General features: G+C 33.1%; 1 protein-coding gene across 1 annotated transcript; it reads right to left on the bottom strand.

The window, feature by feature from the left end:
• LOC124090924 (60S ribosomal export protein NMD3-like) lies at positions 1–27,868 on the bottom strand. Its single transcript, XM_046441739.2, is given in 17 exon segments — positions 1–1,460; positions 1,865–1,935; positions 2,787–2,893; positions 4,085–4,157; positions 4,933–5,045; positions 8,357–8,502; positions 9,503–9,620; positions 11,992–12,088; positions 12,666–12,744; positions 17,093–17,175; positions 17,476–17,612; positions 18,466–18,546; positions 24,075–24,101; positions 24,103–24,172; positions 25,419–25,553; positions 27,181–27,236; positions 27,851–27,868. Coding segments are annotated over 16 exon segments (1,512 nt in total). The 5' UTR covers positions 27,225–27,236; positions 27,851–27,868; the 3' UTR covers positions 1–1,329.

Here is a 27,868-nt window from a genome sequence, read left to right as displayed (position 1 = left end):
TTCAGCACTTGCTCAATCTCTTTATTTAACAGAAAGCATATAATTAATGAAGTAGCACTTAGTTTGGTACAGTAAGATCTGCTGCTACAGAAATAGAATTGTAATACTAAAATTCAAGCCAAGTCTCTTTCTTCAGCATGTGTAATGCATTCTACATTCAAATCTGATACACAGTTTTTAAAGCACGTACTTCATTTGTATTATTTTACCATCTACATGCTGAAATCTAATATTCTTTTTGATAGTGATGTGTTCAATGATAGAAATTTACAGAGAGAATTTCTTTTTTCTCAATCTGTAAACCAAAATTTTAAAAGCAAACTCTTTGAAGTAATAGAAAGACTTTTTATGACATAAACAGACTACTACCCTAAGCTATTGGCCCAAGCAAAAAAAAAAAAAAAGAACAAATTGCTCTTTAAATAACCACTCCATATGTGCTACAAAGATGTAAACATTTTCTTTGTATTTCTTTATATTACAGTAAAAGTTGATGTTTAAAAACTTCTGCAAGACTGCGAATATAACTCAGTGGCTGAGTAGCCTGCTTAGCAAACAAGTGCCAAGTTCCAGGTTTGATCCCCAGCGCCATACAAAAAAAGCTTTTGAAAATGTTAATTTTATGAAGAAATTAAAAAAAAGATTAACTTCCCTTTTGAGTGTCCAGTGACAAACTGAATCCCAATTTTCCTTCACTAAGGACATAAAAATGATCTGAAGTGAATCAAAGTGCTTAAAAAGTTCATGTTAAAAATGACCTTCCAGGACTGGGTTGTGGCTCAGTGGTAGAGCGCTTACCTTACACATGTGAGGCACTGGGTTCAATCCTCAGCACCACATAAAAATAAATAAACAAAATAAAGATATTGTGTCCATCTACAACTAAATATATATATACATATATAAATTTTTTTAAATGACCTTCCATATGCTCATAAAACCATCAACATAAAAAGAATGTGAAAGCTGTTTTATACTTGAATATTTAGTTAACATCTAAGGAATCACAACATTTGAGCTTTTAAATCTAGCACTATAATATATAAAAATAGTATAGTAGCTTATATTTTAAAAAAGCAAAGTGATAAAACTGCACACATAAATTGGCCCAAGTATCAACAACAATTATATCCTTCTGAATCTTTTATTATCTAGAACTTCAAAATTATCAATCCTTTTTAGTGCTTAGAGTAAACAATCAAAATAGTTATATTTATTCAGATCTAAAACTAAATTTCTCCATATGGAAGCACAGAAGCAATACATAGAAAAGGTCATTTTGTTCCAACTTCCTGAGCCCACAGATGTACAGTCTATAATATAATCTCATTATGTCATCATTGATGCACCTTCTTCACCAGTGGCATCTTGGGAAATATGAAGATCTTCAAGCATCTCAGCCAAACTAATTCGAGGTGCTCCTTCATCATCTGTGTCACTCTCCACAGGTATAGTTGAATCTAAGAAAAAAATAAAAAGGATTTCAAATAAATACAAATATGAAATTAGATAAATTTCTGCCCCTACCATTAATTTTATTATCTAACTATATGGTATTAGAAGTTCTTGTATTTTACCTAGGGCTGGCATTCAAATATTCACTGAATGAATGGACGGAATAAATGTATAAATAAATTTCTACCAGTAAAGAAGCTATCATGCTAGGAAAAAAAAAATGATATTAAATATAGTATAGCAAACAATGTAGTAAGTTTAACTATTCTATAAGTAATTTCTTCGTAAAAGTTTGATGACAGCAGTTTAAAAAATTCACAATAAAAGTAACGTATAAGGATCAAAGTTTAAGATCCCAAAATACTCTCCCTGGTAAAATATATGACTTCAACACTCCTAAAACACCAACCTCTATAGATGTTGACATTTTTTCTAATTGCCTCATCTTCTTCAAGATCTTCAAGGAAATCTTGGTATTGCCTATAGGATAAAAAAAATTTAAATATTTCACTTTCACCAAGAAGAGTATGAAGTTCTCTTCATTTTCAGCACTGCAAGGTAATGTGCTCTACATATTACCATCTTTAAAAAAACAAAAGTCAAATATGGATGTCAATTCAATACTAATAGGCTGAAAACATTTCTTTCAAAATTACATGATTAAAAAAAAAAAAAAACAGCTGAATATAAAGGTGAGGTTAAATATAAGACAATGAGAAGATATCCCTCCCCCAAAAAGTTTTATGGCCAAGTTGAAATACACTTTCACTTTACAGATGAAGCAGTGAAACCATACTTACAGAATCTAATTGACAGTTGTATATTTACGCATATTATAACTGTGAGATTATATTTCAGAAATACTGCTGTTTCCTAATTCACATTTCATAAGTTTTATATAAACTCTTCATTTCACTATCATTAAGACCACTTTGAGTCATACAAAAATCTTTTTTAGAATACATTATCTTGCTTCTGGTTGTTTTGGAAATAACATTTGATCTCAAAAAGCTGTTTTCTTTTTATCTCAAATCGTAAGTACTCATCTGCTATTTGTGATATCCTTGTTATTTATTATATTTTGACTTTTGAACTGAATTATTTACATCAACACTGTAATTACAAGGTAATAACTCAGGAAATAATTACTAATCTGTGTTACATTCTCTTAAATTTATTCCATCAATACCTTGATAGAAATCCAATAGAAATCTTAATACTGAGTGCAAGGATCAACTAACTGTGTGATGCCTATTTCTTTACAATATAAAATCAATTTATTCTAAGGATTTTCTCTAAGACAACATTTAAGGATAAAAGAAAAGTGGGACCTTTCATCATCTGTATCCATGTTTTCTCTATCTCTTGCAAGTTCTTTCAGTTTCCAGTTTCTACGACGCTGACGTTTGGTACGGTCATAGCTTTTCTTGATTAATACCTATAACAGAAATATCTGCAAAGTTATAAACCATAAGAACTACAGTCGGACAACAAAAATCCAATAAAGTTAAAATATGAAAATTTATAGGAATGCCAAGGAAGCCTTCAAACTAGACAGTTAAGAGAAAGGTAGGGACCAAGAGGCATTATCAGGGGGGCTTTTATAACTTTTCTCCATGTATTTATGTGAGAATACATCTGCGTACTATTTGTATAACTTAAAATTACTAAGTGAAATTTTCTAGAGACTGAATATAAAATTTTTATCACCAAAAATCTATAGTTTTTTTTTAACTTGAACTTCAATTTTCAGCTACGATTCATATGAATCGTCTTGAAATATCATAGGCACTTTTTCTTTCTTTCATTCCCACTTACACAACAGGATATCTTAGAAAACATTAATGCTGTGGAGTTAATAGGTGAAAATAATTTTATAAAACACAAACCTTATAATACCTTCATGATTTCCTCTTATGACCTTGTTAGAAATATCTACTGTGTTACATCCAAATCGTCCTTCTATTTACTAATTTCATTAGTTACTTAAAATATAACTGGGTGATGGTGGTAGATGTAGGAAGGAGGGTATCTTTCTTTTACTATGACTTTATTTTGGACATTGCTTTTCAAAAGGTAAGCAACTAGGAGATAGGGTCTTTCATACCAATTTCATTAACTATTGTTCATTATTCTTTATCATGTTTGAACTTAACAGACTTTCACAATAGTTTTTATCCGAGACCTGATAATATGATTATTTTCAACTGCAATTACATTTTACAGTTGGCCAAATCAAACCTGAACTCTAACTCTAAATGTCTTCTTACCTGGACAATATACATGAAATATGCTAAACTTGGGTAAGAGAAAACATGAGTAAATTCTAAAAATCATCATTTCTAGCTACAAACTTATTTTTGCTCTATAGATAAGTACTAAGTATTTTGACAGAGAATAAAATTTTAAATAGTTAACAACAAAAAAATCAAATCTTGAATTTATCCCACTTAAAAAAAATGATTTAAAATGAATATTTCTGCTATTATGCCTTAACTATACTTTAAAAGAAATCTCTAAGTTGATTTGTTATTTTCAAAAGTGTGAACTCATGCAGCTCTTTCATAAGAATTACAAGAGTCCTCTTTAACGCAGGAAAAAAAAAGAAAAAAAATATCTAAAGCCTTACCACATCTGGAACTCTCTCTGAGTTCATTTTGTTGACATGCTCATCATTTAAGTTACAGTTGGCCAAATCAAACCTGAAATCCAAACAAGGAAAAACTTGCTATTTCCCTTTGTATGTAAAATTTTTTATTTTAGGGATATCACTTAAAACTTTCTCTGAAGTCAAACATTTAATGTTTTTCACTTTAAAGCTTTGCGATTTACTATACAGTGAACACATTTCTTCACATTCCAGAAAAGAAATACCTGACTTTCACATATTATCCATTATTGTGTACCTTACTATATGCTTTTTGTTAAAGACAAAACACAGATATATATCCATCTAACTTTAGGATTCGGTAGAAATGAATAAAAAAAAAATAAAAATACCCCCATTCTCCAGTGAAAGGAAATGAAATCCTCAGAGTAAAAGCAATCTTTAAAGCACACTGATTAGCTTTGATTAAGAAAGGATTGTTCCATGTCTTTATAAACACTTTGCAGATTTGGCTACCATTTCTTAAAAGTAAAATATTGAGGAGAGCATGTGCACAATAAAAAACTACCCACTCCCCAAAAAAGCTGCAAATATGGATTGAACTATATACATTCAGGAGTCAATTACCAAAATCTTAGAACAAATGACTCTTTTAGATGATGGCCAAAACACAACAACAACAAGCTTCTGTCCAATTCCACAGTTTAATTTAGATAAATATAAAAAAATAAGTTATTAAGACTCCAAAAAAACTCTTAAAAAATCTTTTTTGGAATGAGCAACTTTAGTGTTTTAGGTAGCTCTATTGGCTCCCAAAGAAAATCTCTAATGCTAATTGGCAGTTTAAAATATTATAAAATAATACAAACCCCAAAACCAGGTCTCCAGGATTTAGAAGGTGTCCCAAATGAGTACGACAAAAATACTGCTTATCTGTATTCATTTCAGATGTTTTCTGTACCCAGACTTCACCAAGGGTATGCTTAACAGGAAAGAAAATGTATTTTTCAATAATCTGAACATAACTCAAGAAGTATCTCATAGAAAAATTAAATGCCAAATTGATTTTTAGTTTTCTAGTTTTCATTTTAAAGATTTTTTTCCAGATCTCTGAAACACTGTCAATAATTAATAAATTACTGAATAATGAGTATCAAAAAAGACTCAGAAGGCAATCATAAGAACAAATAATTGATTTGTTACAAGTTTAAGGCTCTTATAAAACATTAACAATCTCCTCTGAAAAATACATAAAGACTTTTTGAAAGAAATGTTTCTCACAGGGAGATTGGGCATACAGACTGGGAAAATAAAATAAAGGTAGGAAAATCTTAAAGCAAGAAAATATTCTAAGCAAACACTTCTTTAACACAAAGCTTCAAAAAGAAAAACAGTGTTCAAACAAAACAATCTTGAATGAAATCCCAGTAGTGTATCCCTACAGAATCCAGACCTTCAAATTAATTTTGGGATATTACACTAGTTCACAGTATAATTTTTAAAAAACTATTTGTTGCAGAAACAATATCCTGCTTAAATTTGAAAGTTTAAAGTAGAAAACTTTAACTCACTTTCACTTTCCAATGTAAGATTTTACAAGCACTTTTAACTGACATTTTAAACTTCAAGACTGAATTAAACATAGTCCATGCCAACCATTTACTAACACAGATAAACCAAGTAAAGTGGATTATTAACAACAACAACAACAAAAAAAACTAAAAGTCAATAGTAAAATTAAAGAAACTTAAAGAGATGAAAAGAGGATGCTGTAGAAGGAAGAAACTGAAATAAAATACAGGTCTCAGGTATGGAAACAACGGACAAAAAAAGGGAATTACCAGAAAGACTAAGTTCTATTTAACAGGATTCACTTTCTAGTTCTTATATTGGTCCTAATTATAACAGACTTAAGAACTGTTCTACTTAAATGCATTTTTTCAAAATCAAGAAAACATACTATCTGGTTTTTCTATATTATAGATGAAAAGTTAGCTCTACTATCTGGTTTTTCTATATTATAGATGAAAAGTTAGCTCTTAACTATATTATTTTTTAAATAAATACATAGAAAGTATTCTGTCTTCTATTTTCAGTGATTTTTTTCCCCAAATAATCAGAAATTATTTTTGTCTCAAAAAGCAGTATTAACTCAAAGGAAGTGAGCATCCTTGGAAACCAGATTGGAAGCCGGGTGTGGTAGCGCATGTATGCCACCCTAGCAGCTCGGGAGGCTGAGGCAGGGAGGCTGAGGCAGGAGGATAGCAAATTCAAAGCCAGCCTCAGCAAAAGCAAGGCACTAAGCAATTCAGTGAGACCCTGTCTCTAAATAAAATATAAAACAGGGCTAGGGATGTGGCTCGATCGTCGAGTGCCCTTGAGTTCAATCCCTGGTACCCCCTCCCCACCCCTGCAAAAAAAGAATCCAGATTAGAGGTATCTAAATACTATATACACACTAAAAGAAATCTGACTTTTATCCCTGAAAAACTTATTTCAGATATGGGTTAAGTATCATACAATGTGATTTTAGAACACCTGGATGCTGTTTTGTGCTTTCACAGAAATCAATGCATTCAGACTAAGAAAGCCATCTCAAAAAAACATAGGAACCATTCTGAAGGAGCTCTCACTGCCTAAATTTAGGGCAATCTAAATATTTTAAAAGAAAAAATATAGTAAATACATATAACTTCATAAGATCATGATAATCATAGAGAAAGAGACACTTTCAAGTGAGCGTGCTACCGCTTGAGCCACATCCTCAGCCCAGAGAAAGAGACACTTTCAAATAAAGAAATAAGTTAAACATATTTTCACCACTGAAAGAGAACTAGACTATCTCCTTATTCTGAAAATGTCAAGAGAAAGAATTAAGAATTAGTGCAGAAGAAAAACATTTCAGGAAACCATATAGCCTTGAGATAATGGAGAGCTCTTCCTTAATAAAGAATGTTGGGGCTGGAGATGCGGCTCAAACGGTAGGGCGCTCGCCTGGCATGCGTGCAGCCCGGGTTCAATCCTCAGCGCCACATACAAACAAAGATGTTGTGTCCGCCGAAAACTAAAAATAAATATTAAAAAAAAAAATTCTCTCTCTCTCTCTCTAAAAATAAATAAAGAAATAAAGAATGTTGGCTAATAAATGTAGAAGAAATAATAGAAAGGTCACCACTGTATACTAAATAAAATAATTAATTTTGGCAAAAATGCTAAATACTAAACACACACACACTCACACACAGATAATAATAAGAACTTGATATGTACATATTGTGACAGTACCATTCAACAGAATACTTGCTGGTTACAAGGGGGAAAAACATCCTACTATAATGAAGGGATCTGCTATCACCATTTTAGCCAATAAAACAGACATGACTTGTCTCAATATAATACCATAAAAAGTATACAGCATCACCTTTCAAAGAGTCTGGCAAAAATATTTAACCTAAACTCAGCCAATTCTTTTCTTTTTTTAAATTTTTTTTTTTTTTTAGTTGTAGATGGACATAATGCCTTTATTTTATTATTTTATTTATTTATGTGGTGCTAAGGATTGAACCCAGCACCCCACGCGTCCAAGGCAAGCACACTACCACTGAGCCACAACCCCAGCCCCTCGGCCAATTGTTTATACTCAGTTTTCAGGTTAGAGGAAATACAAGAGATTAAGAGCAAGTTAAATGACACCATGAGAAAAAAGAAAGACTGAGAAGGACAGAGTACTCTACAAAATAAATGTTGTATTGTATAAACAAGTCAGTATTATGACCACAAGAAACAACAACAAAAAATGGGGGTTGGGGGAAAGAAGACTATTTTATTATAATATTCACATAATTTGTGGTCCCAAATTGGATACTAGTTTAAGTAAACCATAAAAGATACTTTGGGGAATATAATGAAATCTGCACATAGACTAAACAATTATAGGTATGATCATGATACACTGATTGTGTAAGAAAATATTCCTATATTTTCAAGATAGAAACTATTTAACTATTGGTATTCAGTAATGATTTTGAAAAGTCAAAAAGGTTAGTCATTTGATCCTCCTCTACAAAAACAAAGAAAATGCTTTCTTATAAAAATGGAATAAATATTTTAAAACTTTTTTTCAACACAAAAGAGAAAAATTATAAAAATGCACTTTAACCTAATGTGGTGCTACTTTTATTTGGACTCCACATTTTGGAATTATAAATAAGTTAAAAAAGATAAAAGAAAGAAGGACTGAAACAAAAGTTAAGATGGAAAAAAAAAAAGGAGGAGGGGTAGGATATAGCTTACCTTTTTTGATATCATTCCAGCACCTGCATTGCGTTTTACATCTCGAACAATGCTGCATTCCATCACAATAAACTCCTCCAGCTGTTTGGGATGGCATAAACTATTGAAAGGATGACTCCAGAAAGTGCTCCCGTCAATATCTGCAACTAAAAATAAACACAGAAAACGAAAAGACAAAGAACTGATGTATTTCAAAGAGTCATTAAATTTGTTAACTAGGGAGGAGATAGTATATACTAACTGATAAACAGGAACGACAATGCCAACTCACTCTCAAACTTGTAAAGAACTAACAGGTGTCAAACACAGCTTAAGTAGTTTTTAAATCAGAATGCTAAAGGGCTAAGTGGCTTTTAAATAAAATCAGATTCAACCAGGTGCATACTTGTTTCATGTGCTGGCATTTTATTTTAGAAACACATCAACATTTTAGTTGCTTAGTTTATGGGAACTAAGGCCTAGTTCTAATGACAGATAAACAATGTCTACTCTAGTACTACAGATCTTTAACTGATGAACTGTAATTGATAAGGATATGAATGACTTTAAGTACATATCAAAATATACTCAAGTTTTATTACAGGAAACTTATGAAAAAAAATTAAGTACGAGATATAGTCAAATACTGAGACACCTACCATGAGGCCTTTTTAAAAAATACGTGTTTTTTTTTTTTTTTACAAAGAGAAAGTAAATAAATGATCTATGATAATGTTAGTAAATTATTAAAACTCCACATGCAAACTAAATGTTCCAACAGGTCACAAAAGGTCACATGTTCCAAAATTTAAAATACTTGTCATATACTGAAATATAGCAATAAATTTATTATTTTTTTATTATTATTTATTAGTAGTAGTAGTAATAGTCACAAAAACTAAATGAGGCAAATAAGTCAATTTTAGTAAAAATTCATGACATGCAATAGGAAATCTATTAAAACTCTTGGAATCGTTTCCTTAAATAAAAAATACAAGGGTAACTAGTAAAATAGTTTATAATTCCAGTGTTTCATAAATATTAAACAGTACAAATTTTAACTGGCTCTTCAACATAAAATTATTGAGAACAAAATTAATAATATAAATTATTATTGCCCACCATGCAGGACAAAACTGTCAAGGCAAATTTAGTTTCTATACTTACCTTGTAGGGTGTTTGGATCTATAAGATGGATGGCACTAGTTACTCGAATACATACACAGATCTGGTTCATATTTCCCAGACTTTGTGCCAGTTTTGGAGACAGACAGACAACATTATCCTAGGCAACAGAATAACATTTTAAATGATATAAGTTCTAAATAAGTCACCAAAAACACATTAATGTAAACTCAATCCAACTGTACTTGCCCAACCAAAATGTTAGTTTTCACTCTTGTACCCACAAGGGATCTAAATAAAAGAATCAAACCTTACCTTAAATTAAAGATAAGCTATATCTTAAGACAGGCATGTTTGCCTTAATTAAAATGCTTTAAAAAAAAAAAAAAAAAAAAAAAAAGTCTTTTAGGACCTAACTTCCAAACTGTTAAGATTACTTCAATTTTATTGCAGTTTGCTTACCACTTTAAATGTTAGTTATAGTGTACTTCCTAAGTAAAGTGTAACATCAGGAGCAGAACAATTTTCTAAATCGACTTGTGAATTCTTTTAATATCCATAAAAATTTCTAAGGAACAATGTTTGTCTTAAATGGTTACATGTACCAATATGTTAATCAAAGATTTAATTGCTCTATCTTCCGAACCAGATGTATACTGGGATATATTATAGTAACTAGTAATATAATTATGTTTTTAAACAACATTAACATTTAACAAGGGCACATGCCTATTATCCCAGTGGCTCAGGAGGCTGAGACAGGAAGATCTGGACGACTATGAGTTCAAACCCAGCTTCAGCAACTTAGTGAGGCATTAAGCAACTCAGTGAGACCCTGTCTCTAAATAATACACAAAAAAGGGCTAGGATGTGGCCCAGAGGTTGAGTGCCCCTGAGTCCAATCCCTGGTACCAAAAAAGTGAGTGTGTGTGTATAAAGGATCTATTCACATCCATAGATTCCTCCACTGAAGGAACACTATGCGCATACAAGTTCCTCTCAAACCTTGGTTTTCCAAAAAAGAAATGAAATGATACAGTTAGCCCTCCATATCACATGTTCCACATCTGAAGATTCAACACAATGCAGAATCAAAAATATTTTTTAAAAAACTGCACTTGTAATGAACATGTATATACTTTTTTTCTTGTCATCATTTCCTAAACAATACACTACGACAAATGTTCACACAGTGTTTACATTATATTAGGTAGAAGTAATCTAGAAGTGGTTTTAAAGTATAAAGGAGGATATGAATAGATTATATTCAAATACTATACCATTTTATATAAGGAACTACAGGGGCCCAAATGTTTTATTCAGAACCAATTCCCTATAGATACAAAATACAGCAGTACTTCACACTGCACATTCCCCTAGATACTTGTATGAGTCACTCAAAGCAGTTAATACCCAGGTGTAACTATGTTTTCCTAACTAAATTCCTATTTTCCTGGCTTTGGGTTCAGTTTTAAACCAGGGGTTAGTAAAAAATGGCACTCAGGATAAATTTGGCCCATGCTTGTTTTTTGGAAAGCCTTGCTAGGACATATCCCTGACTTTCATGTTATTCATGGATACTGATATGCAACAACAGCAAAACTGACTAGTAACAAGAGATTATATATCCTAAAAATGGAAAATATTTACTAAATGGTCTTTACAGAAAGTCTGCCAATGCTATATTAGGATATCATTTCATTCCTGGTAAAAGTTTTAAAGTCACAGACCTGGGTATAAATCCTGGTTTTATCATTTTGTGGTTATAAAATTTTGGGAAACTCATCTAAGCTCACCACACTTGTTTCCTCATTTTCAAATATGATAGGGCTTACTTCATTTATAGACATGAATAAAATGAAAAATACCACAGTATCTAAATAATAACTTTATGTAGAACGGTTACAAAAAAATCACAGCAGTTAACCATTACACATGATTTAATACTGATATGTAAGTTCGTACATAGTAGAAACCTCTAGCTACATTATCCTTAGTATATAGTCTAAGATGATCAATAACTGTTGAATTTTAATTCATTGATATTCTTGAAGGTTTTATTTTCTTATAACTAAATGAAATAACAATCTACAATCCAAATGTTTTATTCAGATTATCTTTTCAAATAAAAATAATCCTGTGACCTCATTTCCACAATATTATTTATCTTACCAGTTGTTTGCACAGGTCCCACAAAATGGCTCACTTGTTTGTTTAAAAATGTCATTTATTTTAATTCAACGTTTCATAGAGCTGTCCATATATTCTCTAGGGTCACAAATTTTCAGGAATAGGAACTTATAAAATCACAACCAGATCTTTCATCTTAATACACCAAAATGAAAGACATGTTAATTCATAATTAAAAGCATGATTACCCTTATCTTTTTTAACAAGGCTGAATGTGTCAGAAGTCATTTAAGAAAGTCTAAATATTTGACCACCTCTGAAGGAAACCAGGAACTATGAATCACATATCAACCAATTAATTACTGAACTCTTAAAGATATCAATTAAATGAAAAAATGTACCTTGCATATTGGAACAATTTCCACAGAAAAAGTGCTTTTGTAATTATATGTGTTACTATGAATATCCTGAGAGATCAGTCTTTGTGATGCTTTGTATCTATTAAGAAAAAAAGTTAATAGGCAAAGGTCTTTACTTACATAGACTCAGGAGTATCAAATTTCATTGAATCAATTATCACTGTCTAAGTTCTTAAATAGCTTCCTGATGCCTGCTATGGTAAAGCCTAATTTCATCTACTTGTATTTCAAAACCTATGACTATATACTGATGACTTTCAACCTTCTCTACTTAAAACCTCCACAACATGTCAATGGCTCAGATCATCTACTCTATATAGCCTCTGTTAAAATCCATGCTAATGCCCATCACCATGTCTTTGTTCATCGTAAACTCACCTTTTGATATAAATTCCAACTATGAAAATTTTCCCCATCTTTGGAGAGTAATTACTACCTCCTCTATGAATCTTTACTAAAAGCCCTCTTAACCCATCTTTCCTTTCTCTTTTCATTTAAATACAGTTGATCAATGGTTCAGCACTACAGAGTTAGGTCTAACTCTCCAAAGGAAATTCTTACATACACATTAGCAAATGTATCTCTTAACGAATATATTTAACCTATACCCATTTCCAGGTCCTTGAACTTACGTCACATTTAGATTCACAACATACCTACAGGGAACTGTACACTGAAGAAATTCTACCATCTTCTGAGCATGTTGTTTTGAGGAATAATAGAAATCCAGACCATCTTTAAAAAAAAAAAAAGCTTTATGAAAATATTTCTGCAAAACAGATTTTCCTGTTAATGTGACTATTATCACAAATCCATAATACACAAAATCAAAATATTTAAAATATTAGGAATGTCACTTAAAATTTATTTGGCAAAAGGAGAGACAAATGAAAACAAGATGGATAATTTTAATTCTAGGGGGAAAAAAGGATGGTTGTGGGGGCAGGGACAAAGAGTAGCTCAGTGTGATAGTGCATGCAATTAATCCCAGACACTTGGGAAGCTAAGGCAGGAGGACAGCAAGTCTGAAGCCAGCCTGAGCAACTTAATGAGACCCTATCCAAAAATTTAAAAAATAAGAAAAAGCTGAGTATAGTGGCATACACTGGGAAATCCCAGTGATTTGCAGGGCAGAGGCAGGAGGGTTGCAAAGTTTGAGGACAGCCTCAGCAATTTACCAAAGCCCTAAAGCAACTTAGCAAGACTCTGTCTCAAAATATTAAATAAAAATGGCTGGGAATGTAGCTCAGTGGTAAAGCACCTCTGAGTTCAACCCCAGTAACCAAAAAGAAAAGAAAAAAATGTTGGGGATGTAACTCAGTGGTACAGTGCTTTCCTAACTTTTGTAAGACCTTGTTTTCAATCCCTAGAACAAAAAAAAAAAAAAAAAAAAGAGAGAATTATTTTATGTAACAAATTTAACAAATATTTATATAACAAAAGCTACCAAGAAGATAACCAGAATCCTGAGACTTGAGAAGCAAAAAAGAAAGTAATTTTTAAAAAAAAGCTTCAATAAATCCCAGACAGCTAAAATCATATTAATCTGTTAATAATGCAATAACATTAAAAACTATCAGCAAAGAGAAAGCTAAAAGCAAACCCAATAAGAAATATTAAGAGACATTCTTGTAAATAACAAAATAGGAAAATAAAATTATCCATAATTGCTAAAACAAGATTGAAGAAAATGAACAAATTCATAGGACTCACACTAAGTAATCAAGACAGTGTGGTATTGGCATAAGGACAGATATATAAATCAATGGAGCAAATAATATCCCAGAAACAAACCAGAGATCTATTTAGTTAGTAGATCTCTGACAAAGGAAAGGATAGTCTTTTAATTGGGACAAAGACATCTACATGAAAAGACAAATTTACACACTTATTTCACATCCTGCACAAAAATGAACTCAAAAGAGGAAAGGCCTAAACATAAGAGCTAAAATTAATGAAAGAAAATATAGGAGAACATTTCTGTGAACTTAATTAGACAAACAGTTCTTAAGCACAACACCAAAAGTATAACAGAAAAAAAACTTGATAAATTGGACTTCATCAAGATTCAAAACTTCCACAATTCAAAGGACACCATTAAGAAAATGAGCCAGGTGCAGCACACAACTAATCCCAGCAACTCAGGAGGCAGGAGGATCACAAGTTCAAAACCAGCCTCAACAACTTAGCAAGGCCCTAGGCAGCTTAGTGAGACCCTGTCTCAAAATAAAAAGGGCTGGGGATATGGCTCAGTGTAAGTGCCTCTGGGTTCAAAAAAAAAAGTACCTGGTACCAAAAAAAAAAGGTATTAATTTGGAAGACAATCTATTAGTGTATATAAAATTTAACATTTGCATATTGTCCAATAATTCTAATTCTTTAAGTCAATCCCAAAGAAACCCACTACATATGTACAAAGATAAACATATAAGGATATTACAGTCTGCTTGTAGCAGCAAATAACGGACTAACTTGTAAGTCCATTAATGAAGAAATAATTAAATTAAAATACACACTGATTAAGGAATACCACATAGTAATGAAACAGAACTATAGGCAAAGTTGTGGGAAGTTTCCAAATATCTTAAATAGGACAGCAAGTCATAGAACATTACAGAATGATCTCACTTGAGGGAAAACCATTGCTATCACAATTTATAAACAAAGCATATCTTATTTTAAGGAGTAATGCTATATATAGGGATGACAGGTAGATAAAGATGAAGTGGAGGTCCTTTATATACACTTCCATGCTGGAATTTTTTGAGTGCTATTTTATAAATAACACTATAAATAAAGAAACAAGCCAAAGATTATTTAAATCAAACCAAGAATAAACAGAAAAAATATTCTCTAGATTATAAAAGAAGGGTTATTAAACCTATGGCACTTTTTGTTTTGAAAGTAATAACAGGGGGTGGAGGAGACAAGGGAGGAATGGAGGAACTTTAGAAAGGGAAAAGAGGGAGGAGAAGGGAAGAGCAAGGGGGTAGGAATGATGGTAGAATGAGTTAGACATCATTACCCTCAGTACATGTATGAAACAGGAATGATGTGAAAATACTTCACACACAACCAGTGACTTGAAAAACTGTGCTCTATGTGTAATATGAAATGAACTTCATTCTGTCATGATGTATAACAAATTAGAATAAATAATAACAAAAAAATTGATCAGACATAAATATAACCTAAAACTATGAAATTTGGGGGAAAATATGGGAATCAATCTTCATGATATTGGTTGGACAAAATTTTTCTTAGATATATAACATCAAAATATCAAGTAACAAAATAATAAACTGGACTATGTCAAAACTAAAAACTTCTGTGCTTTAAAGTTTACTCTAAAGAATGTGAAAAGATAACCCACAGGAAGTATTTACAAATTATATACCTGTTAAGGAACTTTCACCTATATGTAGAATATATTAAAGAACTTAGAATTCAATAAGAAGATAAATAACACAATTTAAAAATGAATAAAATAGCCAGGCATAGTGGCACATGCCTGTAGTTCCAGCAGCTTGGGAGGCTGAAAAAGGAGGATTGCGAGTTCAAAGCCAGGCTCAGCAAAAGCAAGGTATTAACCAAGTAAGCAACTCAGTGAGACCCAGTCTCTAAATAAAAATACAAAATAGGGCTGGGGATGTGGTTCAGAGGCCAAGTATCCATGAGTTCAATCCCCAGTACCCTACCCCCCAAAAAAAGAAAGTAATTAGAAAATGTATTCAATTCTTTTGCCACTAAAAATTCTGTGTGAGGATATGTCTACCATGGCAATAAACTATAACAGGGTTTTGCATCCTTAATCAGACTATTTGAGTCTCTCTATCCCCCAAAGAATTACCAGAAAAAAGTTACATAGAAAAAGTTATTATTTTTGTCTGATGACTAGCCAATAAGGTACCTTATCCACAATAAGTATTCACTAAGCCACATTTCACAAATTTAGACTATGAGTCTGGCTTATTAAATTTACATTTTAATAATATAATTTTCTATCACCCTCTATACTACATTAATGTATATTACTGGTTTACTCTTCTAGTGGCCAAGTTAAGCAGCCTATGGAGGGCAGAAATAAATATTCATTCATCTTTATGTCCTAAGAAACCTGAATGGCATCTATCACAATTCAAATGCTTAATAAATGTCTTGAACTGGGACAGAAGGAGAACATCAAGGAAAAACAATCATGCTTCTAGATATGTGATATCCAACACAGTAGCCACTAGCCACATGTAAATTAAATATAAACTTATATTAAAATGTAAATTTAATAAGCCAGACTCAGAAAATTAAGAGTTGAATGTTTTCTCTTATATGTGGAAGCTAGAACAAAATAAGGGAAAGAAGGCGGAGGGGAGGGAATCCGATATAAGGATTTAGGGAAAATCAGTAGGAGAAAAAGGGGGTGGGGGAGAGAAGGAGAGACAGAAGGAGAAAGGAAATGGAAATGAATTTAACAAAACCATGTTACATACATATAAAAATGTACTCAAAGGAATTTCATCTTTATGTATATGTAGAAAGTAACAATCAAAAATAAATAAACAAGGGTTTGGGATGTGGGTCAGTGGGAAAGCACCCCCGAAGTTTAATCCCCAGTACCAAAAATAAATAAATAAATAAACAAATAAACAAACAAACAAATAAAAAGGAAGATCAGTAAAGAAAGGAGAAAAGGGGGAGGGAGAAGAGGAGGAAATAAGGGGAATGGGGATTGAAATCATATTTCCAGTATGTACAATTTTGTCAAAATGAACCCAAATACTACATACAATTAAAATGCTCTGATTAAAAAAATGTGGAATAAAATTGATTTTCTACACCCCCCAAAAACATAAATTTAATGTAATTTTAAATTAAAATAGAAGAAAATTCCAAACTCAGCTCCTCAGTTGCACCAGCCATCTTTCAGATACTCATGTAGCTAGTAACTTCTATACTGGAGAGTACAGATAGAAAACTAAGATTGTTTTCTTCCTAACAAAGGTTTTTTGGATAGTACCAATCCAGATGTTATCAGTAAAGATAAGTAGGTTAATACAAATTAGAGTTCTTTTAAATTTTAACTCACCATGAATCTCTTTGATTCGAAGTGTATTCTGATGCATTCCATATTTCAGAATCAACTGTTCCAGATAGTAGAATGTTTTTTTTGTGTGAAGTCTACATATAAAAGCATTATTTAATCAATAAACTGAACACCAAAATAAGCCACTTATAAATATGGTACACATATACCATCTATAGGTATAGCACATTGATTTTTCAAATAAAAACAACCTTTAAAGATTACCTAAAAGGTAAAAAGAATAATCTATTTCTAAAGGTGAATGCTCCAGGGATCTAGAATTCCTGGTGCTTAAAGAACTTGGAAAGAAGGGAAAAGAGGTTTTTTTTACTAGCTGTTCATAATTGACAAAGATTAAATACAATGTAGAATTTACTCATCTGTTTCTCATTACCTTTTGCCTGACTTGAATCACCGCCTTCCAGAAATCCTTGGCTTCTACTCTGTGGCAATCTCCGCACATTTGGGACTGAACAACATAATCCACCACAAACACTTGCTAAAGTATAGCACCATTCATCACCTGGGGAAAAAAAAACAGTTACATTCCCTCATTCTTACAGTACTGTTTCATGATAAATACCTTTTTTACAAAATGTTTTAATAATTAATTTAAAATATTTTTTATGGATGTTTTGGGGATATCCATATGTCAAGTTTAAAGACAAAAAGTTACTTCAAGATAGATATGCAGGTTTTAATTCTTAAGATTTATTAGATCAACATTTTAAATCTACCTTTAGTTGAAATGACTGTAAGGACATTCTCTAAAGAATGTGTATACATGTGTGTATGTGCACGTGTGTACGTAAGTGTGTACTTTCTTTGAATGGAAACAGAGAATTCACACTTAGAAGGAAAAATAAGACAAGGAAAATTCATAAAAGGAAATTATTCTTTAATTAATAGTTTCCCAGCATAACAAATCAAAACTCACCTGAGCTTTTTAGCTATACAGACAGGGTTGAGGGTTAGGGTTAGTGATAGCATGCACAAAACCCTGGGTTCATCCAGCACCAAAGAAAAGAAAATAAAAAAGAGGAAAGAAAGATATATATAGATTCCAGGTCCTCACATCCAGAGATTGTGATTTAGTTACTGTGAGTCATTATGATGATCAGCCAAGTTTCAGAATCATTACCTTAGCCCATGTTTTTACTTTAGTTCTTCTGACAAATTATTTAAACCACTAATAATGAGCAACAGCTGCTCTTATTAGTGACCAATCATTTGTACAGATGATCAAAGTAAAACAAAGGACTAAAACTAAAAATACACTTTTCCTTTTATGCTGTTTAAGATATAAAATAACTTGCTACACCCTCATTGTCATTTCCTGCACCTTAACCATGTTTAAAAAATAATGTATAACTTACCTCTTTTTGAATAGTCAATTTAACTTTAAGTCTTTTAGAATGGGGCTCAGTCCAAACAAAGCCTGCATCTACAAGGCATACCTTCAACAAAACATATACAAAAAGAAACATAAGTTCCTACCTGAAGGAAAAAAAAGAAATAATAACTCATTAATAAACAGACTTCATAAAAAGTTTTAAAGAATCTGTGATTAGCATCACTATAAAAAAAGTTTCATCATCGGGGTATGGTAACAATAGCAGTAAATAAAAGGACAAACTAATGGCTGTATTAGTGCAATTGATACAATCCAAGAAACAAAGTTATCTGCATAGGAAAAATCATTTCCTCGTAAGTGTACTGATCTAATGGAAATTACATTTTTTAAAAGAAAGCAAAGAATTGGTGGCCACATTACTTAGGAGAAAATCCATGAATAAAAGTTTCCACTTCAATTATTCTCTCATAAAGTCTGTAGCTTTTTTTTTTTAAACGACATTCATTAAAAGAAGTTTCATGCATTAAATACTGAATCCACCACTGTAACTCACTTCCCAATCTAACTCACTGCCAAATCTGTAGTACTTTCAGGGGCCAAAAACAATTCACTATATTTGAGTAACTGAATATAACTAGAGGTGGGGTTTGGGAATAAGGTGAGTGGGAGAACAAGAATGTAGGATGTTGCAATAATCTGAGCAAGAGTTGTAGATAACTTTAACTGAGAAGAATTAGAAATAAGAAGAAAATGCAAGAGCTACTCAAGGGATAAAATCCACAGAATTTAGTAAGTGAATTTGGCCAAGAGGAAGAGAACAAGCTTTAGAATGATTACCAAGTATCCAACTTGGGCAACGAGGTAGCACAACTTTTCTGACACAAATAACAGATTTAATTGGAAAAAAATGTTGCACTTAGCTTCAGACATTTAAATTCATGGCATATCTAAGATATCCAAGTGGATTTGTTTAATGAATATTATGATACATATTGATCTATGGAAAAATCTGTGCTGTATATAACAGATCTGGAAGGTATGAGAAAGCAGACTTATAATTTTATCAAGTACTGTCTGATGAGAACAAATCTAGCAAGTGTAGATGCAGGACTACAGAGTAAAACCTTCCTCATATAACTGGCTCCTCTAAAGCAAACCTAGCAGTTAACAAGCTGCCAGGTACTAAGTAATAAGCAGATTCCTATTCCTACAGTCTCCCTCTATGGAATGGAGATAGGGTCCTTGTTAGCCACCTCAGCATTCCACAACCCAGCATCACCACACTAACTGTCCTTAAACAACCACAACTCATTAATCTTACTGGGCCTTTTCATCCTACTGTACCACAGTCCCAGACACCTCAGTCACCCCTCATTTCCCATACTCTGATTTTCATATGGTTCCACATACATCCTATTCTGTCCTCATCTAACATTTCCTCTCAGATCCTGTAACCCTTTCACTGTACTCTGTAGAACCCAATACTTGCTAATAAACCTCCTAAGTCCTCAACCATTTTCCTGAACATTCCTTTCAACTTCTAAATCCCCTAATTACATTGCTCCCTATAGCTGATGAAAATATTGACTGATTTTTTTTTTCCATTCTCTTCCTATCATCAGACCAGAAGCAAGACAGATGTATTCTTTGCTCTTCGTTGCTAATGCCAGACCATTCTCCCTGCATTCTCCTTCAATACAGACTAAATCGAAAGTCATCAAACTCTACCACTTAACACTCTTTTTGGTATAGTTATCTGTTAATCGTTATACTGCTTGCTCTCATTTCTCAAGGATTTGAGAAATTTCTCCTGGATCACTGTTAGTCTTTCCAACAATATTAATATTTAGCAATTTCTATGTCCATACACCCTAACTCCTCCATTCTTTAAGTTCTATTGCCCCAGGATATTTTTTTCCTTCCTATCTCTAGTATTATTTCCCTTTATCACCAATAACTACAACTTCTCTAAGATCTTAATTCCAAACATCCTAGTCACTGACTACCACTTCTCTCTAGCTCATTACCTCTATTCCTAGGCACCAAAAATCTTTCAATCCAACACCAGAAAATCCATTCATCCTATCACTCTTTCACTACCTCTCATAGTCTTCATCTACTCATTTCCATCCTATTTCCAAACCATTCATCAAAATTATTCCCATGCATACATTCTCAATTCCCTTGGTACCTATTTAACTTCACTATAATGACTAGGCTAAATCATAATTTAGTTTATGAAAAATGCTTTGCCTGCTCTATGCATCATCAACAGTAACTGTCAATAATGCCCAGCACCCATACAACATTGTTCTAATACATTCCCTCTTCTACTTTCCTAGGACTATTTTAAATCTTCTCCTCTCTTCAAACATCTAATAGCTCTTCCCTCATAGCTACGGCCCATGCTTCTGCTTTTTTAGAAGAAAATTTCCAGAAGCTCCCACTTACCAACATCTTTCCTGTTACCACAGATGAACTGCCTATGTTACTAACAACATCAACACCTAGAATGTCCCATTAGATGTTCCAGGCTTCCAAAACTGTACCCATAAGAGTAAGTACTAGATAATGAAAGAACAAACAAATGTATTCTTCCACTATCTGTTATATTTTCTCTCTTTCTACTCTTAAAGGGCACCTCCAGCCAATTATTGTTTCCTTGCAGCTCAACAAAAATCTCCCTTTGTATATTGTCATTTCCAGAGCTTACAATTATACTGATTCACATCTTACATCTTTTATTTTCCCTAATTCCTTCCTCTTCCTCAATTCCCCTCTCCAATCACTGCTCCATTTCTTTGAGTCTTTCTGCAGCAAATCTCAAAAGAACTATCTATATCTACTGCCTCCAATTCCTTCTCCCTTTCTTTCACTTCCACTTAAAGCACATCTTTAACATCACCACTAAACAGAAATTGTTTCCAGAGTTAACTAATAACCTCCACATTCTATAAAACTCACCACTGCAAAACACATAGCCAACAACTCCCTTTTCTTAAAACACTCCCCCTTGCCTTCTAGAATATCACACTCATCTAATTTTCCTGCCTCTCTAGCAGTTCCTTTGAGTCCCCTCTGCTGGTTACTCCTTATCTTCCTAATATTTTATCATTAAAGGACTCCAGAATTCAGTACTCCAGTTTCTTCCCTTCTCAATCTAAACTTCCTAGATAATCGTATCCAATTTATGGCTTTAAATAGTACCTATACCTCAAATTCTTTATCTCTAGTGTAGACTACTATCCTGCTTATTTATCTAGCTGCCCACTCAATATTGCTACTTAAATGTCTAATGGACATCAAAGTATCAGTTACAGATGAGCTCCTATCTCCCCCACTCTGACCTATTCCCCTTAAAGCCTTTCTTACCTCACTAATGGTAACTCCCTCCTGCAGGCTGCTCAAATTGAAAACAGTGGAAGTTATCTTTAACTCTTCTACCTCTTACACACCCATCCAGCTACATCAGTAGATGCACTGCCCAGCTTCAAATCAGACCCAGAATCTGTCCACTTCCCACCATCTCCATTTCTGATCCCAAACCATCATTTCTCAGTATTATTACAATCACTTCCTAAGGCCAATGCTTCTACCTTTACTGCACAGCCCACTTTTATTCTAAACCAACAGCTAGAGAACTAACAAACTGAACCATATCACTATTCTACCCTTTACATCTATTACATTTGATGTAAAAACCAATCCTCACAAAGGCCTATAAGGCCAGATATACTCTGCCATTCCCTAATTTATTTGACTTCATCTCAACTACTTTTCCTCTCACCACTCCACTCTAACCACACAGATGTGATCTCACCTCTGGTCTCTATATTTCTTGTTTTGCTTTATCCAGAATGCTTTTCCATCAGATTTCTACACAGCTCCCTCTCTTACCATCTTTAATGTTTATTCAAAGGTCACCTTCTCAGTGAGGTCTCCCCAGACTCCCTATTTTAAATTGCAACTCTTCCATTAATAATTATTTCCTTCCTAGTTTTTTTTTTTTTTTGCACAAAACTCATACTTTTTAATATGCTATATAACATACTTATTTTAATCATTGCTTATTCTACATACCACTCCCTCCCCTAAACTAAAACAGAAGCTAAAACAGGGATTCTCTCTCTTAATCACTACCATGTCCCCAATACCAAAAGCAGTTTGGTACATACCTGTTACTTATTAAATATCCACTGAAGGAATTAACAAATTATTAAGACTCATGAGACACTTGGCAAAAGATGAAGTATAAAACTGAAAAACTAAGAAACACAAAAAAATAGAAAAATCAGGGAACAGATGTTAAGTTTTAAAAATATCATACCACAGGGCTGGGGTTGTAGCTCAGTGGTAAAGTGCTTGCCTCATATGTGTGAGGCCCTGGGTTCGATCCTCAGAACCACATAAAAATAAATAAATAAACATAAAGATATTGGGTCCATCTAAAAATATCCTACCACAGGTTGAGCATTCCACAGTTTGAAAATTTAAAATCCAAAGTGCTTCAAAATCCAAAACATTCATAGCACTGGCATTATGCCACAAATGGAAAATTCCACACCATAAAACACAAGATTACTTAAAATATTATATCAAATTATCTCCAGGCTATGTGTACAAGGTGTATATGAAACATAAATGAATTTTGTGTTTAAACTTAGGTCTCTTTCCTAAGATAACACAGTAAACTCATGCAAATATTAAAAAAATCTTAAACTCAGAAATCTGAAACAATTCTTGTTCCAAGCATTTCAGATATGGAATACTCAACCTGTTCAAACTCCCTAGAAAAAATTCAAAGACAAAATGCATCAAGAACATGAAAGATTCCAGAACTTAAAAATAATACTGCTGGGAGAAATAACAGAAAGAAATAATGGAAGATAAAGTAAAGGAAACTGTCAAGAACATAGGGGGAAAAGTAAATATGAAGGAAAAAACAAAGTTTTAAGCCAAGAAGGCCAACATTTGACAACAAAAATTACAGGGTGGCGAGGAAATAAAGGGATGAATTTCAAAGAACTAGCACATGAAATTATATCAGAGCTTAAAGGAATCAGAAAAGCCTTCAAACTGAAAGATTTCATTTCAATTAAAAACATACATGGTAGAAGTGAGTCTAAAATTTTAACAAAGAAAATTGAAAGTGCATGTCAAGAAATAGTTAGGACTCTAGAAACAAATTGTATTTTTTTGGAGACATTTATGCATTGACTTGAAAATAGGCAATTTTCTTTCCAGACCAACAAATGAAATAAAGAGTAACCAAATAGCACAGTCCTAATACTGCAATCTACTTAATTATGGATGTATAGTGACAGTTTTATAAAGATTTTCAGAAAAATTAATAGTACACAGAAGAAGATTCTAAATAAATAATAATTGATTCTTTCAAAACAAAAAGATAATTTCATTTTCCATTTTAAAAAAGTGTGTGTGTGTGTGTGTGTGTGTGTTTGTGTGAGTATATAAGAATAAAAAATTTTTAAATGAAAGCATTTATAGTGGGGTAATACTGGTAACAATAGTGGCATTTAACAGTTACTTTTGAAAAACCCACTGTACCTAGATTTTCTGAGTTTTAATCAAGTGGTATCTATAAATACTGATTTTAGTTGTTTGACCTACCTTACTCAAAGGAGTTTTGATTTTTTTTCAAACACAAAGCAAGAAGTTCCCTGGATTCTAAAGCACACTGTACCCAAGTTCCCGGTGGCTGAAAATATCTAAGAAGATAAAACACTGAAATTCAATATCTCAAGGAAAAACGAAAATTTTCATCTGAGTATTCAGATGTAATAATAATTATTAACCAGGATTAATAACACCCAAGGTTTCTCTGAAGCATTAACCCAAACAGCTCTAGTATTATAAAAGCAAAATTCTGACTGAGAAAGCCAATCTGAAATAGCCTATTAATATGGTCTTATTACTTCAAGAGTTGAAAATTTAGATTTTCACTTTCCAAGGTTTTATTAAAAACATTATACAGATTCCCCTTTGCTTATAAGCACACGTTTGGAGATAAAAAGGGTTTCCCAAATCACCTAATAAAATTCCTTCATTCTGGTGAGAAAACAGAGATGATGAGTTACCAAGAATTTCAAGAAACTATTTTGTAAGAAATCCAAGACAAATTAGGCCTCCTTATATCTTTGTCTACTACTTTTAAAACTCCACCATGCTTTTAAGAATAGCAAATATTTGTAATAAATTATCACACTTGCCAGGTTTGCACACTGTTAAATCCCTAAAATAGCACACACAATTTCATGTGTCTATAAAGCTATGTATACAGAACTACTTTTCTGAGAAGAATTTTTGAATTTTCTCAGAAGTCCTTGAACCTCCTCTTCATATACACAAAAGAAGTAGAGTACTAGACTCTTTCCCAATCCCTTTGAGAAATCACTAGCCAGTTTTGTGTTTCTCAATGGCCTACTGCATATAAGCCATTTAAGCCAATAAAGGAAATAAAGAGGGAATGAAACATAAACTTTCAGAAGCCTTCTGCCTTCAAATTCAGTTTTTATTTTAGACCATTTCAGATGATTTACTTATCTTTTCCAACAACTATAGTCATTTTAATTAAAACACATTGCTACATTAGTTAAAAACATGAAGTGCTTTTTTTTAATCATACATAGCTCCTAAAGAAACAACCTCAAGGACATAAAGGTAACATATCTTTAATAATCTGTTCTCACCCTTATAGACACCAACTCTTATCTATCAACTACATGCATCAAATCTATTAAATTCTTGAACAGAAAAAGAACAGATTCAAATACCTTTACATCTTACCAGATTAGTAGAGCAAACTAAAAATTACACCATAAAACACAAATTCTAAAGTAAAAATTAAATTGCGTATGCTTTATTCTGTGTATTTTTGTATAATCTCAGCATATCTCAATGGGTCTCTATATAAATTCCAACTTTTAAGTAAGGTAAAATAGTAATGCACTGTACCTTTGACATTGTTTGCAGAAAGAAATTGAGACCTGTTTCGGAATACCTTGACTGATGTCTACTTTACTTCGCAAACAAGCCACACAAATATTGGCAGGATTTGGACTAATCAGGACACCACACTCACAGCACAAGCTTGAAAAAATAAATGATAAATTTTTCAAATTTATTTTTAAACATACTAGTTATAAAAAAGCTACCAAACAAAAGATTTGAAATCAGGCCATATTAATGCCCTTTTATGAAAACATTACATAGAAACAGCAATCTTCAAAGATATGGTAGATAGTACAACCATAGAAATGTAAAGTTATGCTGCAATTGTATACTATGAATCAAAATGCATTCTGCTATACATAATTAAATACATAAAAAAGAAAAGATACATTAGATAAATAGCCTACTGCCATTGAAACAAAGAAAGGGGTAAAAAAAAAATCAAGGATGGCTATAATTCTTAAAATACAGCAGATGTCCTAAGGGTCTAGAGAGTGAACACTGTCCAACAAAACTTCATATAAAGATAGATATATTCTATTTCTGTTCAGTTCAATAAGATAGCCATAAGCCACACATGGCAAGTGAGTCACCTGCAGTGACTAGTGCAGTCACCAGGAGCTAAATTCTTTTAATTTAAATTCACATTTAAATAGCCAGTAAAGATATGAATAAACTTTTTCTACTAAAAATAAATGTCACTATGCCTCATTAAAGTGAATAGAGACACACTGATAGAAAATACAAACTTGCACTAATCTCAATATCAAATACTTAAATATTAAAAATGCAAAAAAAAAGTTCTCTTTACCATACCCAACCAAGACCACCCATAATTTACCATTTACATATATCCTTCCAAACATTTTCTATACAGACACAAACATGCATATTAATTTTTACCAATAAAAACACAATAAATTGCACAATTGCAAATGTAATAGTAGGACCTACAAAGGACCTCATAGCTTTTTGGAAGGTATCTCACACACACACACACACACACACACGCAAAAAAAAAAAAGAAAGAATGTGTATCTTAAAGTTTTGAGGGACAATGGATATGCCAATAGGTAGTGCCATTAGAGAGCAATATACTCCAAAAGCAATTCACAAAACACACACACACACACACACACCTACCCAGAGGAAAACTTGTTTTTAAAATAGGATACGAAGTTTATCAATGAAGTGATCCATTATACGTGATTGGATTATCATAATTCTAAGTATATTGGGAGCAGAAAGTTTCAGAATCATTGATACAGATCAGTATTCTCCAAAAGAAAATTTGATACTCTTCCAATGCTGGCTACTGACCATCTGAAATGTAGCTAGTATGACAGAGCAATCGAGTATTCAACTTTATTCAAATTAAATTTAAATAGACACACATGGTTAGTGGCTACATATTGGACAGTGTCATCTACAAGATGCATAGGGAATATTTTAACCTTTTTTTTTTTAATTTTGTGTGGTGCGGAGGATTGAATCCAAGGTTTTGTACATGTGAGGCATGCACTCTTCCAACTGAGCTATATCCCCAACCCTTATTTTAACCTTAAGCATGTATTTACTGGAACAAATATTAGAACTAAACATGAATTCGATTTTCTTCAGAAATAAGACTTTCATTTTTCCCATTTATGATTTTAAAAATCTCTCTCACCACTACCACCAAAAGTTTTCCCCTGTTATGACAGTACGTTTCATGAACTCACTGTAAGATCTTAAAATTGAAAAGGGATAAAGTGTCACAACTCACATGTGTCCAGGGCTGCGGTCGGTGGATTCTGTCATATACTCCATGGTTCTGTACACCTTAATTTAAAAAATAAATGGAGGCTGTAAATCATTCGCCTAACCCCCTCTTTACTTTTCCTTCTGCCTCTCTGAATAGGCAACGGAGCTTCCTACAAAGCAGGACGGAAAGAAAACCAACTCTTCTTAGCAACTTCAGAAGCAACTTTCTAGACTTAAGTCCTACGCATCTCTGGAGTCTCCCATCTGCAAGACATGCTCCGCAACCGAGCTGCCGCGGACCTCAGGCCTAGCCTGGGAGGCGCCAATCTGGGCGGACCCACGCCGAGGTCTGCACGGTCAGCGGACACCAGGGCTCTGCCCAACTCCACAGGGCCGCAGCACTCACAGAGCGCCCCCACCTCCGATCCGCGCTACCAAAGTCCCCAGGAGGCATCACGGCGCCTGTGATCACCCACCTGGACCCCAACTCCAAGCCCAGACTGGAACCCCGCCGGCGGCGAACACGCTGCACGCACGCGGCCTGAGCCGGCCTGACCCCAGCGCCTGGCCCCGCTCCCTCCTCAGGCACCCTGCTGGCGCCTGCACCCCGCGTCTCAGCCCCTGGGACCAAGTTAAGGGCTCCCGGACCAGCCTAAATTTATGGAAAAATCAGCAACAAAACCAACGCTTACTGCACTGTCAGTTGCCAC

This window comes from Marmota monax, unplaced genomic scaffold (genome assembly GCF_021218885.2).
Source record: "Marmota monax isolate L192 unplaced genomic scaffold, Marmota_monax_Labrador192_F-V1.1 WCK01_AAM20220418_F8-fsc01021, whole genome shotgun sequence".
Lineage (NCBI taxonomy): Eukaryota > Metazoa > Chordata > Mammalia > Rodentia > Sciuridae > Marmota > Marmota monax.
Note: the sequence above shows the minus strand (reverse complement) of the source record. Positions and strands in the feature narration are given on the sequence as shown.